The sequence below is a fragment of the Carex rostrata genome, chromosome 1 (assembly GCF_964058835.1).
Source record: "Carex rostrata chromosome 1, lpCarRost1.2, whole genome shotgun sequence".
NCBI classification, from domain to species: Eukaryota; Viridiplantae; Streptophyta; class Magnoliopsida; order Poales; family Cyperaceae; genus Carex; species Carex rostrata.
The window spans coordinates 668,144-682,662 of record NC_135918.1 but is presented as its reverse complement, the minus strand read 5'-3'; the positions used below and the strand labels follow the sequence as shown (position 1 = coordinate 682,662).

At 29.8% G+C, this 14,519-nt stretch overlaps 1 protein-coding gene across 1 annotated transcript; it reads left to right on the top strand.

Annotated features, from left to right (window-relative positions):
* Positions 1-13,131: 13,131 nt before the first annotated feature.
* On the top strand, positions 13,132-14,103 carry LOC144564817 (vacuolar iron transporter homolog 5-like). Its single transcript, XM_078314426.1, has one exon. The coding sequence runs from the start codon at positions 13,209-13,211 to the stop codon at positions 13,824-13,826; it is 618 nt and encodes a 205-aa protein (XP_078170552.1). The 5' UTR covers positions 13,132-13,208; the 3' UTR covers positions 13,827-14,103.
* The last annotated feature ends 416 nt before the right edge of the window (positions 14,104-14,519 follow it).

Sequence of the window (14,519 nt, the reverse complement as noted above, 5' to 3'; positions counted from 1 at the left end):
CCTTTTTAAAAAAATATTAAAAAAATTCGAAAAAAAATAAAATTTGGTCTATATGTACATTTTTAGATGTTGATTATGTTGAACAACTCAGATCGATCGTATGAACTTTAAAAATAGATATATGAGTCCATAGCGCATGCCATTTTGTAATATGCATATTAATTTTTTAAATATATTTGTTAATAGATAATTGCCAAAAACCTTAAAAAAAATATCAATTTAAGAACTGGTCTCTTGTTCTCTGCCTTCTCTTATTACGATAAGTTGAGTTTACATCTTTTTGCTGGGTACTGGCAATGTTGAATGTCAACATCAGCTTTTGGTATCAAGAAAAAAAAAAACAAAGTAAGAAAAAAAATATAAACAACAGGCACGCGCGATAGGTGCACACGATACTCCAATTTGTTTAATTGAGGTGGTTGATGCTATATTTTTAAAGAGGAGAGCAAATTAGGCGTTTTCCTCTTCCTATTTTATTCCGTGTACTTCAGATCGATATTCCCATCTGTGCATGTATTTACTTCTGTTAATTCACAAATTCATTAAAATTGAAAGGCACAAAGCCACTTTTAATGGTCGCATAACTAAATATAAGCGCAATTTTTCTTAAGGCTACCGTAACATATTACGGATCTACCAATGGTCGCATAACTAAATATAAGCGCATTTTTTCTTAAGGCTACCTTAACATATTACGGATCGACTAGTTAAAATATATTTGTAGAGCAAGTTTTATATTTTTTTTACTATCATTTTAGATAGATTAAAAACACTCCTTTTGGATTGACTAGAATTTTCAAATAGGAAAAAACTCTAAAACATCTAAATTATAGAAGTTCCTATTGAATTCATGAAATCAAAATTGACAAAATTTATTTTTCCTGGAGGGGACAAGCCGAAATTTTTAAAAATACCATTTTATTAAAATTGATAAACCAAAACACCAATCTGGGTCAGAATTTATATAATTCGCATGGCCGCTGCCAAGGGAAGCGGGCAGCTGGAACCGGACCGCAGCGAGAGGAAGCGGGCGCTTATTTGGGCCGCTTCTGGGCCCAGCGGGCTGGGCCGCTTTGGGGGCAACGGCCACACTGGATTTTGCTTTCTTTTTTTTATTTTTTTTATTTTGGAAAACATAATTTTTTATTTTTATTTTTTTTTTGTATTAAAATATTAGAAATGTTGAATATATTTATTTGAAAATAGATGAAATACAATATAATTTGATTTATTAGAAAGACTGCAACAAATAACCCGGATCAATATTTTTCAGGCCGAATTTTTCGCAGCTGTAAGAAAAATTAATATATTTCTTTATGTGTTATTGGAAAATAATAAAAATACTTAGATTCTGAGTTATTGATCCCGATTCAAAATTCACTTCTAGGTAATACAAAAAATATTATGATTCTTCTAGTACATTTAATTTTTAAAAAATTGTATCTATTTTTGAAAAAAAATAAAAACTTTAATTTATTTAATGATTGTTTTTCAAAAATAATTCTCAAAATAGATATAACTTTTTATAAATTAAATGTATTAGAAAGATCACAATATTTTCTGGATTACCTAGAAGTGACTTTTGAACCGGGATCAATAACTCAGAATCTAAGTATTTTTATTATTTTCCAATAACACATAAAGAAATATATTAATTTTTCTTACAGCCGCGAAAAATCCGGCTTGAAAAATATTGATCCGGGTTATTTGTTGCGGTCTTTCTAATAAATCAAATTATATTGTATTTCATCTATTTTCAAAGAAATATATTCAACATTTCTAATATTTTAATACAAAAAATAAAAAAAAATTATGTTTTCCAAAAAAAAGAAGAAAAAAAAGAAGCAAAATCCAGTGTGGCCACTAGCCCCCAAAGCGGCCCAAATAAGCGCCCGCTTCCCCTCGCAGCAGCCCGCTTCCCTTGGCAGCGTCCATGCGAATTATATTAATTCCGACCCAGATTGGTGTTTTGGTTTATCAATTTTAATAAAATGATATTTTTTTAAAAATCGGGGGGACAAGACCAAGTTATCCATTCGGCCACTCGGGCAACAATTTTATTTGTCCGAATTGTAACAATTTTCTTTTTGGATTCATTTTGACCAAACTTGACTAAATGCTAATACCATGATTTTAAAATTGAAATATTGGCTTAGAATTGATTCCACCTCAGTAAAAAAAATAAAAAAATAAAAAAAATAGGGCTCTGGCAAGGTCAAATCGGGAAATCCACTCAATCGTGATAGATTTGAATATAGCAAAAGTCACCTGATGAGCATTTTATCCTTGGATTTTAATTTATTTATTTATTATCAATGTCACTCCACCCCTTCGATTTAGCGAAAGGACAAGACAGTATTCACCCCTTCTTTCTCTTTTTTTCTATTGGGATTTGGGGGGGAGGGAATCAATTGCACATACAAAAAATAAAATTATTTCTATATTTGGTTTGAATCGAATTTCAATCTTTTTTAAAACATATACTAGTTTTACAAAAAAAAAATATTATGCGTCCTAGTAAAAGATAACTATTGTCGAGAATAAAAAAAATGCAAATCGTTATTACTGATGGGAGTATCCACAAAGATACTGTGTAGTTGTACCGGTGTCTGATCAAATACAAAAATGGTCGGTATGGATATGTCATAGCGCTGCAACCGTAGTCAGATAGTTGGAGAGGATCCGATCACCATTGCAGAGCCTTTGTCCCGGAAAGCAGGAGGCCTGATGGGTTGAACAAAATGTGTACATTGAGCACCATCACAATTGATGCTTCTATCCAAAAATGGTCAACATTAGGATCCACACAATTAGATTAAACAATTCTGATAATGGGAGATCGAATGATTAAATTAATTGGAGGGATGATGTGATTAGGCCAATTGAAATTACAAGAGACACAGAGGCAAAAACAAGGCCTAGTGGATTTCTAGACAACTGGAAGCCATTGTATATGTTGGATAGTTCCAAATTATTTTATCATCAATTATTGGTAGTTTTTCAATTTCAATAATTCTTTTGAGTGATAGAAGTCGGTTCAAATTTTTCGTTTGCACTAATAAAAAAAAGGACAGTTCAAATTCTTTTTTATTTTTTGTCTTCATCATGCCTCAATTTTTAAACACATTAATAACTTTAAATTAAAAACATAAATGTCAAATTAAAACCGTTAGATGTGTTCTATGTTATTTTCACTATGTGCTCTTAAAAAATTATCACATTTCAATTTTATTTATATGTGAATCAATAGGTTGAAAAATCAACATCTAGAAATTATCCACATCAATACATTTTACAGCCTCCCAATAAAACAAAATAAAGTTGGAATGTCATATTTTTTTGACACATGGGTAGATAAAATGATGTACATCATATCTACCTGTTTTTATTTTGACTTTTAAGTTTTAATTTTGAGTTATTAATTTTTTTTTAAATGAAGATATGATAAAAACACAAAAAATAAATACATTTGAACCATCGTCTAAAAAATTAGGAAAAAGAAAGCCTTTCCTAATATTAGATACTCTAAAAAATGAAGCCTAAGCAGGTCTGGCGCATTGCAATAATTGATGAAGAATATGCATCTCGAAGGGAATATGTTCATACAATTACGGAGTATTAAATTGCTCTTTGTTTTTGTCTTTAACAACAAGAGGTGTTGAACAATTTTTTTTTAATTGTGTGTTTAAATAGTTTTTTTATATTTGGTTTCCTTTGCTCAAAAAAAATATATGATATTAAGATTTTTGATTTTTGGTTCATTTTTTATTTAAACAAACCAAAATATTCGTAAATATTATTCTTGTGTTGTACCGAAATTTTTATTTCGAGCATTTTCTCAAAAAATAAAAATTAAAAAATCCTCTTTTTTAGAAAATTCAATTTCTACTATAACCGCAAAATATTGATACTGCCTCAAATACTGAGGTCCACACTATGCCAATACAGTTTCAGATATGAATCTGCATCCGCATAGTGCGGCCCTTTTTTTTTCAGAAAAAATCAACTTTCAAATGGGATGATATAACAACGGGATTGATATATATCAGAGGATTAATTTTCTTACCAATGGAATTGATATGTATAAGAGGATGCGAATTCCAAGGAACATTAGCATATTTCTTTAGACAAAAAAGAAGAAGAAGATGGGGTCGCAGAACACCGGTGCGGACTTAACTCTGAAGTTGTATTGATATAGTGCGGACTTCAGTCTTTGAATCTGCACCGGTATTCTGCAGCCATAGTAGAAATCGAATTCCTCATAAATCAGAGTTGTTGTTTTTTTTTTTCAGAAAATGGTACAAATTGGACTCATCGTAATAATTTATTATTAAGTAAAATTATAATTTGTGTAAAAAAAATTATGTTTTTGGTTCAATTGCTAAATACATTTGATCGGTTTGGTTTACATTATTGGTGATAGACAAAAGCTTGATTTAACTGATTTTTTTTTTTATTTGAATTGAAGTTAGTAAACTAACCAATGGACATTATCATTATTTAGAAAGCTAATTATAAACTTAAACCACATCTGCTCCCCATCAGGACTCAAGTTTAAAATTGTAAGGTTCCAAATGGTCGTTGGCCTATTATTATTATACTCCTTAATTTAAACACAATTAATGGGCTTAGGTTACTTTGATTTTATAGGTTGGTTTTGAATTTTGTTCCATATATGTGCCTTGACATTATAACCACCCAATTACCTTGAGTTGCTTTATAGTGGGGTGCAAGTACAAAATTATTTGAGTGGCTTTAGCGTGGAATGCACACTCCATCCTCACTAACTAATGTTATCTTCTTCTCATACCACTTATCAGGAAAATTAGTGGTGGTCTATTCATTAAATTCAATTGGCTCCTTTTCCTATCAATAAACCATTCTATTTCTCTTCCTTTTAAGATAAAAATAATGATTTGGCGCCATATCTTTGGTGTGTGATTTGGTTACTTTTAAACTTTAATCTCTCTTATACAGCCATCATATGGGAAAGTAGTAGATTAGTTTAATTTAGCACTATATAATATTAACTAGCAACTCTAATAATTTGTTTGTTTATATTGTTTTGTAATTGTTTGTGTTAATTCTAATTTATTTTTTGTTTGCTCTAAATTGTTAATATGCAAGAACTAACTTTTAGTTTAGTGATAAAAATACACGTTATCTTATGTGAAAAATTATGAATTCGGAATCTGAATGAAGGAAATTCTTTGTTGTGATAAAAGATATTTGAAAAAAGATATGAGTGGCTTTGATCCTACCTTCTCATTCAAAAAATGTTGATTGTTAACATGCATGGAAAGAATGAGATCATAGTACTCAATTTATGACGGCTAAATGGAACAAAAATATGCGTGCACAAGCTTGCATTAATTTCTTAGGTTAAAACGCATAACACTAACTGGAAATCAAACCCACTAAGTTTTTAAATCTATGGACAAATCAGTTAATTTGATATTTTTTGGTAATATGTTTCAAATCCAAAAGGAATCATAGATATTTTATTAATCTTATATATTAATTACTTCTCAAGTTCGTACAGTCTGAGAGGTTCATAATATTTCCTTAAAACTGTCATTATATATATATATATACCGTTGTAAATTTTAAGTCGTTTGATGGACAGTTATAGTTACATTTATTTCTTTCATATAATAATATTTCATTTACATGGTATCAGCATAGTGTAGATTACATTTCAAATATACGATTTAAAAACTAAAAGAAATTTATAATTATTGCCAACATTATCAAGTTGATCCAATATCATGGATTCCAAACTTTAAAATGATCATCAAACCTTGTAACTTTTAAATCTATATCTTATATTTTTTACTTATCAATTTTTTTATTTTTTTTGTTATTTTATTGTTGATCATCCGATTCTGAATTTTTTTTATTTCTTTTTCCCTTTTTTTTTCTCTCTTTCTGTTTTTTTTTTATACAAACGTACAACAGCTTTGTGAAATCACGTCATGATCAATAAAAAAATTAACCTAAGATTCGGAGTCATGGTCAAATTTGTAGTACGTAATTTTGTTTGGAAGCTGATATGAGTACCCGCGCTACAATATTCATACCTAAACTGTCATAACTGTTTGTGGGAACCAAACTGCCATAACTGCACTTCAGATTTGTAACTTTTTTTTTTAATATTAATAGTAAAATCTTGAAGTATGTAGTCCAAAGAACACAATTATTTATATCTATATAGTAAATAATATAAATGATAAATTAATTATTTTTAAATAATCATACCCGCACCTAAACTACCATAATTGCTTGTGGGACCACAACTGTTCCAGATCTGTAACTTTATTTTTAAATATTAATATTCAAATCTTGAAGTATATAGTTTAAAGAACACAAGTATTTATGTCTATATAGTAAACAATGTAAATGATAAATTAATTATTTTTAAATAATTGTACCCGCACCTTTTTTTGAAATTTATGACGTCGTATCCGCACCTAAACTGCCATAATTGCTTGTGGCGACCGCAACCGTTCCAGATCTATAACTTTTTTTTAATATTAATAGTCAAATATTGAAGTATATAGTTCAAAGAACACAAGTATTTATATCTATATAGTAAACAATGTTGTAATTTTTACATAACTGCTTGTGGGGACCTAAACTGCCATAATGTTGTAATTGGATCCCTCCTCTTTTTACATATGACACTAAAAGAATTAATATCTAAGCATTGAAAGTATTTATATCTATGCACTAAACTATTTATTTTTATGAGGTCAAATATTTTTGTTAGAGAAATGTTGACGCGGAATTAGTGCCGAGGCTTTGAAATGGTACTGCTGGGATTTTAAAATAATAATTAGTTGAGACTATATAATATATTTTTAGAATAATAATTAGTGGACACAATATAATTAGTGGGGACATAATACATTATTCATCTAAGTACAGTTACTGTAGCGCGGGTACAGAAATGATTATTCATTTTGTTTAGATATATAATTTCGTCAACCCCGTCCTAATCAAGTGAAATTAGTTGGAAAAAATAGCAGTGATAACAACAACAACAAAAAAAGAAAAAAAATAAGGAGAAGTATTTGAAGTTTAGCTTAAGATTTGGAGTGATGGTCAAATAATTCGTCATAGGAAAATTTTATTTACATTAGTCCCCAATTTCTACTAGCTAAAACATCTTTTGTTAGTATTGGCCACCTTATTTTTTTTTTCCATAATATCTCGTCAATTTTTTTTGTCCCCAGTTTTTTTCCATAATATCTTTTATTTACATTTAGTCCCCAATTTCCCTCCATGTTAATTTGTTTATGATCGCCACTTGATACTATACCAGATTCGAGTTGTATAACATTAAGATTTGACTTTATTTTTCTTTAACCTGCTGGGATTCTCGTCATTTAGTTAGCACTTAAAATAATGTTTTGATATCGTTAGATATGTTGGCAGAATTTGATATAACTGCAAGCTACTCTACGCCTTTGTAAACTAATTGGTAGTTTTCTTTCCTATTAATTTAATGTATTCCGGATCTACCTTAAATTAACTATACATTTGACTCTAGAATCTGTACAATTATTTTCTTGAATAAATATTTCTTTTCCCCATTTTATTTTCCTCATCCATCCCCCAATCATTAATTATATGAGGAGACCACAACTTTCAGCACAAAAAGACAAAAAAAAACGTGTATCAGTCATTAATAATGTGAGGGACCGCTAATTAACTGAAGGACCACTTATATTTAAAAAACTTTACAACTGATGCGCGTAAATATGTATACTTACACACACAAGTATTAAATCTAATATAGTTAGTATTCATATGTAAGATATCAAGTATTTCTTTAAACAATCTTTCTTATCGCATACTCATTTTTTACACATTTTTAAAGATGGTTTTTTTTTTATTTCAATGTCGCCCATATTTCTGACAATCTGTGAATTTTTTTTTGTGAATCTAAAGTCACAGACGTTTTCTATGTAATTTTCTCTTTCAAATGAGATCCATGATGAAATACTTTTGAGTTGTCCGCCGCGCAAGTATTCATACCTCATAGTACAAGTATTCATACCTTGTCATGCAAGTATTCATAACTCATCGCGATCTCGATCCAGAATGCATCACCTCCGACTTCCTATCCATCGGCTCCTACCGATGCGCCGACAACAAGGCAGGTTGTCACAGGCGATTTATGATTACTTTTCCAACGAGGTATGAATACTTGCTCGACGAAATATCAATACTTGCACAAAGATGTATGAATACTTGCTCGACGTGGTAGAATATTTGCCCGATAAGGTATGAAATTATATGACAAGATATGAATACTTACGCGACGGACGACTCGAAAGTATGTCATCATGGATCTCATTTGAAAAAGAAAATTATGTAAAAGACGTTCGTGATATTAGATTTACAAATTTCATCACAGATCGTCAGAAATATTGGCGAGATTGAACGGAGAAAAAAAAATCACCTCTAAAAACATGTAAAAGATGGGTATGATATGTCCAGTTTTATTTTAAAATACTTGATATCTTAGGTATGAATACTTGATCTATTATATATTAACACTTGCGTGCATATGTATCCATATTTGTGCGTGTCAGTTGTAAAATCTATCAAATATTAAGTGGTCTCTCAAGTAGTTAGTGGTCCACCAGTAAATGAGCGACCCCTCAACTTAATAATCGATAATGACGCATTTTGTTTTGTCTTTTAGTGTTGGAAGTTGTGGTCCCCCTCTTAATTAGTGGTCAAGAATGACAATTATTGATTGAGGGATAAATGGAAGAAATGAATTGGGGGATAGTTAGTTGATCCCTATTTTCTTGTGCGCATAAAAAAATAATGTATTGAAAATGTCAGAAATAAGTGTCATACTAAACATTAAAATAAAATTAGAAGATAATTAAGAGATGTTACATAAGAAGAACTAGTTTTTGATCTGATGGCAAAAGACAACACTATTCGTGTAAGAGATTGTGAATTTGAAAATCAGATAAAAAATTATTTATATAGACATTATATAAAAGTTAAAATAAGACTGAACTTTCATCTTTTTTAAAAAAAACATCTGTTACATGACGAACTCTCTCGATTTGACTTCATATTCATACATGTAACTTTTTTTAACAATTAAAATACTGCGAAGTATCAAAGTTTCTAAGGTACTTTTGGATGGGAGCTAAAATAGTTAGAATAGTGAAATTTAAAGATAGGAAATGAGAATAGAAAAAAAAAATAGTGATTTTCAGATTAGTATACAAATGATGTTATTCTAATTAGTAAAAATGTTATTTGGATTGTATATGTGGAATAGTGAATAGCTATAACTGATAAATAATAGTGTTAACAATGCGCTAATTAAAAAAAAAGATAGATGAGTGGGGGTCTCAAACGAATTGTCACGACATGAAAATAATAGAAGTCGTGTCAATTTTGTTATTTCAGAATTATATTGACGGAAATCCTAGAAAAAAGTTTTTTTTTTCTCTCTCTTCACACTTTTGAATAACAAAATTGACAGTGCTTAGTTTGGTAAAATCAAGATATTAATTTGCGGTGACATTGTTTTCTAAAACAGTCTAATAATATACTTTGACTATTTGTGCCTCTGGTGACCTAAGAAAGTAGATAATGTTGTCATCACTTTAACACTTCATATGAATTTTTCACACACATTAAAAAATCAGGCCTCGTAATAACCCTCCAAGAACTCATCATCTAAACACTTCATATGAACTTTTCACACACTTGAAATGCACACTTATCTATTGTATCAATGCACACCTATCTATTATGCTAATACACACTTGCTTATAATATCAATGCAAGCTTGTTTATTACAGTTAAAAAATAATCGAGGATGGGGGTCTTGCAGTTTGATCAACAATTGTCTTTTACTTTTCATATTTGTTTTCCAAACCCCTTAAACTACACAATTGACTATTGCTCAATGCACACCTGTTTATTGATTTCTTTGTTCTTAAACAATGACAAAAAAAAAAAAAAAATAACAATTGGTAATTGTTTAAAAGATGATGGATTGGAGGCTACATACAATATTCCGTTGAAATTTATCTGCATCAAATTGATTATTAAACTTTTAAAAAAGGATTAAATCGGTCTTTAAACTTCTCTCAAAATAAAATTAGTTATTTTAAAAAACGATGATCAAACAAGCTTGAGCATGTAACGGAAACCAATGACAAATTAAAAAGACAAAAATTCAAAGTTCTTATTTTCTTGAAATCATAGCTGAAGCTATCCAATACATTTTCAAACATCTATATATATTATAGAGAATTTTTCTACTTTGTGAATTTTGAAAATATAATTTCCCACACAAAAGTCATATGTCTTTGTCACTAGACCAAAAGCAAGTTCTTGAAATTATTATAAAACAAATTAAAGTTGAAGACCAATTTGATATTCATGAAGTTATAATATCAAAACTTAGAATTTTCTAATATTAAATAACAGTAATTTTACCAATACATCAATATAATATGGTACATTTATTTTCAAATTTTTTATTAATATCCAAAAAAATTATGAAATTTCAGAAACTGTTTGGATTTTCGTGTTTTTTCGAAATCTACCCAAACCGCAAAAATATTTTGCGATAATTCAGTCTAAAAATTTGCGGTTGCAAAAAAAACACTATAATTTTTACCGGTTTTGCAATTTTCATATTTATTTTTTAGTTAATAGAAATATTTATAATTTATTTATTTTTATATTTAAATATTATAAATATTTATTATATTTCTTTAATGATAGATGGAATACTATATAATTTGATTTATTAGAAAAAAAAAATCTGCACCAACAACACACATTCAAAGCACTATCCTCTAATGTTTAGTCAACAAAAAAATGAAACATAAACCATAATTTATTATATCTAACAAATTCAACAGATTAGCACACATGCAAATTTCAACAAATTGTCCCTCAAAAGAAAATGCTTCAAATGTTTTTTTTTTTTTGAAGGTTAGTTGGCAAAGTGCCAATCTAACAAATATATTATAAGAAAAGTTTATTTACAATCCTTAAATTTATACACTGACCTTTGCGGTCATCTACCCTGCTTGCCAAAATGCTTCAAATGTTACAAAATGCTTCAAATGTTTTTTTTTTTAAGGTTAGTTGGCAAAATGCTTCAAATGTTACAAAATTGCTATTTAGTGTTGCATCTGTTATACTATTCTAAAAAATTGTAGGGTGTAAACATTAAAATTGTTAATTGCTTGTCAGAAAAGAAGAGAGAGAAGAAGACACAATACGAACAAGAAAATTATAAAGCACAAATATATACACACAAGCACATTTAGAAGTGCAATAAGTACAAGAAAAAAAATTTAGTTCTATGCAAAAGCCAGACTAGTACATTAACTGTATAAAATTACACTAACCGTTGCAACATTTAATTTCACTCATCAACTTTCAATAAATTAATACATCATACTATAAGACAAACTTTTTCAACTAAATATATATAGTTACAATATTTCACTAAGTAATTGCTCCACATCATCTTCAAAAACTGACAATTTTCTATAAATATCAATTTGATAGCTTGTCCATTCAAACCTCTTAATCTCTTCATCTTAACTATAACCCGGATCAACATTTTTCATGTCATATTTTTTGTGGTTGTAAAAAAAATAATATATTTCTTTATGTGTTATTGGAAAAAAAATAAAAATGCTTGGATTATTAAGTTATTGATTCCATTTCAAAAGGCACTTCTAAATCAAAAACTATTGTCATCCTTCTAAGACATTTAGTTTCTAAAAAGTTGTATTTAATTTTGGAAAAAAAACTAAAATTTTAATTTATTTAATGATTGTTATTCAAAAAGAATTCTCAAAATAGACACAACTTTTTAGAAATTAAATGTACTAGAAGGATCATAATGTTTTCTATTTTACCTAGAAGTGGCTTTTGAACCAGGATTAATAACTTAGAATCCAAGCATTTTTATTTTTTCTAATAACACATAAAGAAATATATTAATTTTTCATACAGCCGCAAAAAATCTAGCATGAAAAATGTTGATCCGGATTATTTGTAGCAGTCTTTCTAATAAATCAAATTATATAGTATTCCATCTATTTTTCAAAGAAATATATACAATATTTCTAATATTTAAATACAAAAAATAAATAAATTATAAATACTTCTATTTAACTAAAAAAATATGAAAAATGCAAAACCGGTAAAAATTATAGCTTTTTTTTTTGCAAACAAAAAAATTTGCGGTAACTGAGTCTAAAAATGCAAAAAAAAAATGCAGTTTGGGTAGATTTTGAAAAAATGCGAAAACCTAGATAGTTTATGAAATTTAATATTTTCTTGGATATTAATGAAAATTTCGGCATTTATTTCATATCTTGAAAAATACTAATCTAAAAAATTAAAATCTATGTATCCCGCACCTTCATTAATTGTTCTCGTCTTTCTTTCTCCTTGTTCGTCTTTCATTTAGATTTTGGCACAAATCAAAGATAAGTTAATTTGTAATTTGATTGGTTGTCTATTAGTCACACAATTGGATTGATTGGGATTTTAAACAAATTAATTTGATATATGATGGAAAACTAAATAATTTTTAAATTGACATAAATTTAATTCGACATATATATTTTATAATCAAAAACACATTTATAATTTTTTTTTTTACTTGAATAATTTGTGTGTAAATATATCATAAGAAGATATTTGATGTGCACTACAATTATATAATACATAGTATAACCAATTATGCATGCAAGGTGAATTAACTGTGAGCACTTCCAACCATTAAATGAACCAAATTGTAAGAGTGAAAGCATCTGATACAATCGATGAATTAAATAGGCCAAAGGATTTGTATACGCTCTTTTTGCTTAATTTCCTTTTGCTTAGTATGTGTATGATGATACTAAATGATTTAAAATACTTGCTTTTTCTTAGTAAGTAAAATTCCTTTCATAATTATTAACTGGCTAGTGCTTTATTTTTATTTTATTTTTACCTTTTTCCGTAGTGCTTCTGCTACTTTCTACTCATCCCCCACCACCATTAATATTACACTTCCGTAACTTGTATAAAAAGAGCAAAGCATAATTTCCATTCAATAAACTGCCTAAACCTCCTGGCGTGTGTTCTCCTCATTCACATTAATTCTATCTTAACTAATTAAGCAGCAGCTTTTAACTTACCATAAGATGGCCATCAATGACACCAAGATCACCATTCCTTGCACTGAACAAATTAGCCAAGAGAAAGATTTGGATTCGGAATCAAACATTTCCCAACGAGCCCAATGGCTCCGTGCCGCCATTCTAGGCTCAAATGACGGCCTCGTGTCGACTTCTTCCTTGATGATGGGCGTTGGTGCCGTGAAATCCGACCCCAAGGCTATGGTTTTGTCGGGCTTCGCCGGCCTTATAGCGGGAGCCTGCAGCATGGCCATTGGAGAATTTGTATCTGTGTCAAGCCAACTTGATGCTGAGCTGGCCCAGTTGAAAAGGGACCAACGGACCGACAAAGCTGATCGGGCTGGACTACCTAGCCCGATCCAGGCGGCCATGGCATCTGCCCTGGCATTTGCTATGGGTGCAATAGTGCCACTTCTGGCTGCGGGATTTATTGCCAATTATAAGATCAGGATTGCAGCAGTAGCGGTGGCTGCGACTATGGCACTACTGATTTTTGGATGTCTCGGTGCAGTACTGGGACGGGCCCCGGTGGTCCGGGCAGCAACACGGGTAGTTATTGGAGGTTGGGCTGCCATGGGGCTAACCTTTGGTCTTATGAAGTTGTTTGGGTCTGCTGGACTCTGATCGATAAAGGCCCAGAAAATTAATGTTGATGTTTTTTCTCTTTTTGTGTTTTCTTGAAATTAGGCATGGTATTGGTGCCATTATGTTGAGTCCACGCGCGTACTATTAATTGTCTAGTTCAGTTGCTTGCAGTAAATTCTTCTCAAATGTAGCAACTGGATATGAATATGATGCTAATTATCATTATTTTAATGAGGTAATCAGCTGCATTTCTCCAATAAATTAATGATTGTATCTGTTTTGACTCATGATATGCTAATGTGAATGTTCACAACTAGTGCAAGCAGATATACTTTACAGTTGCTTCTGAATCTTTTTTTAAGTGGTGCTCATTGCAATGCCGCTGTCATTTAAAAGCTAAAAAACACAAAATTATTTGCATCAGTTTAAACCACAAAAGTGTGTTTACAGTTTAGGTTTCAACATAGTTTGGAATGTTGTCACAACACTTTTCTTTTGCTTGTTCTCAATCTTTTCCTGAAAAAAAAAAATAAAAAAAATTTGTTTATGTTACTTCTCTTTCTAGCTTTTTTCACGTGATTATGTTTAGGATTTTTCTTTCTCCTATATCACATCTACAAACTGACGACAAAAGTGGACTCTGTTTATTGACGAGAAGGTGCGATTACATTCATTTCAACTAGAAAATCATTTTGTAGAAATATATGAATGTGGAAAAGAACAGCCTTAAAG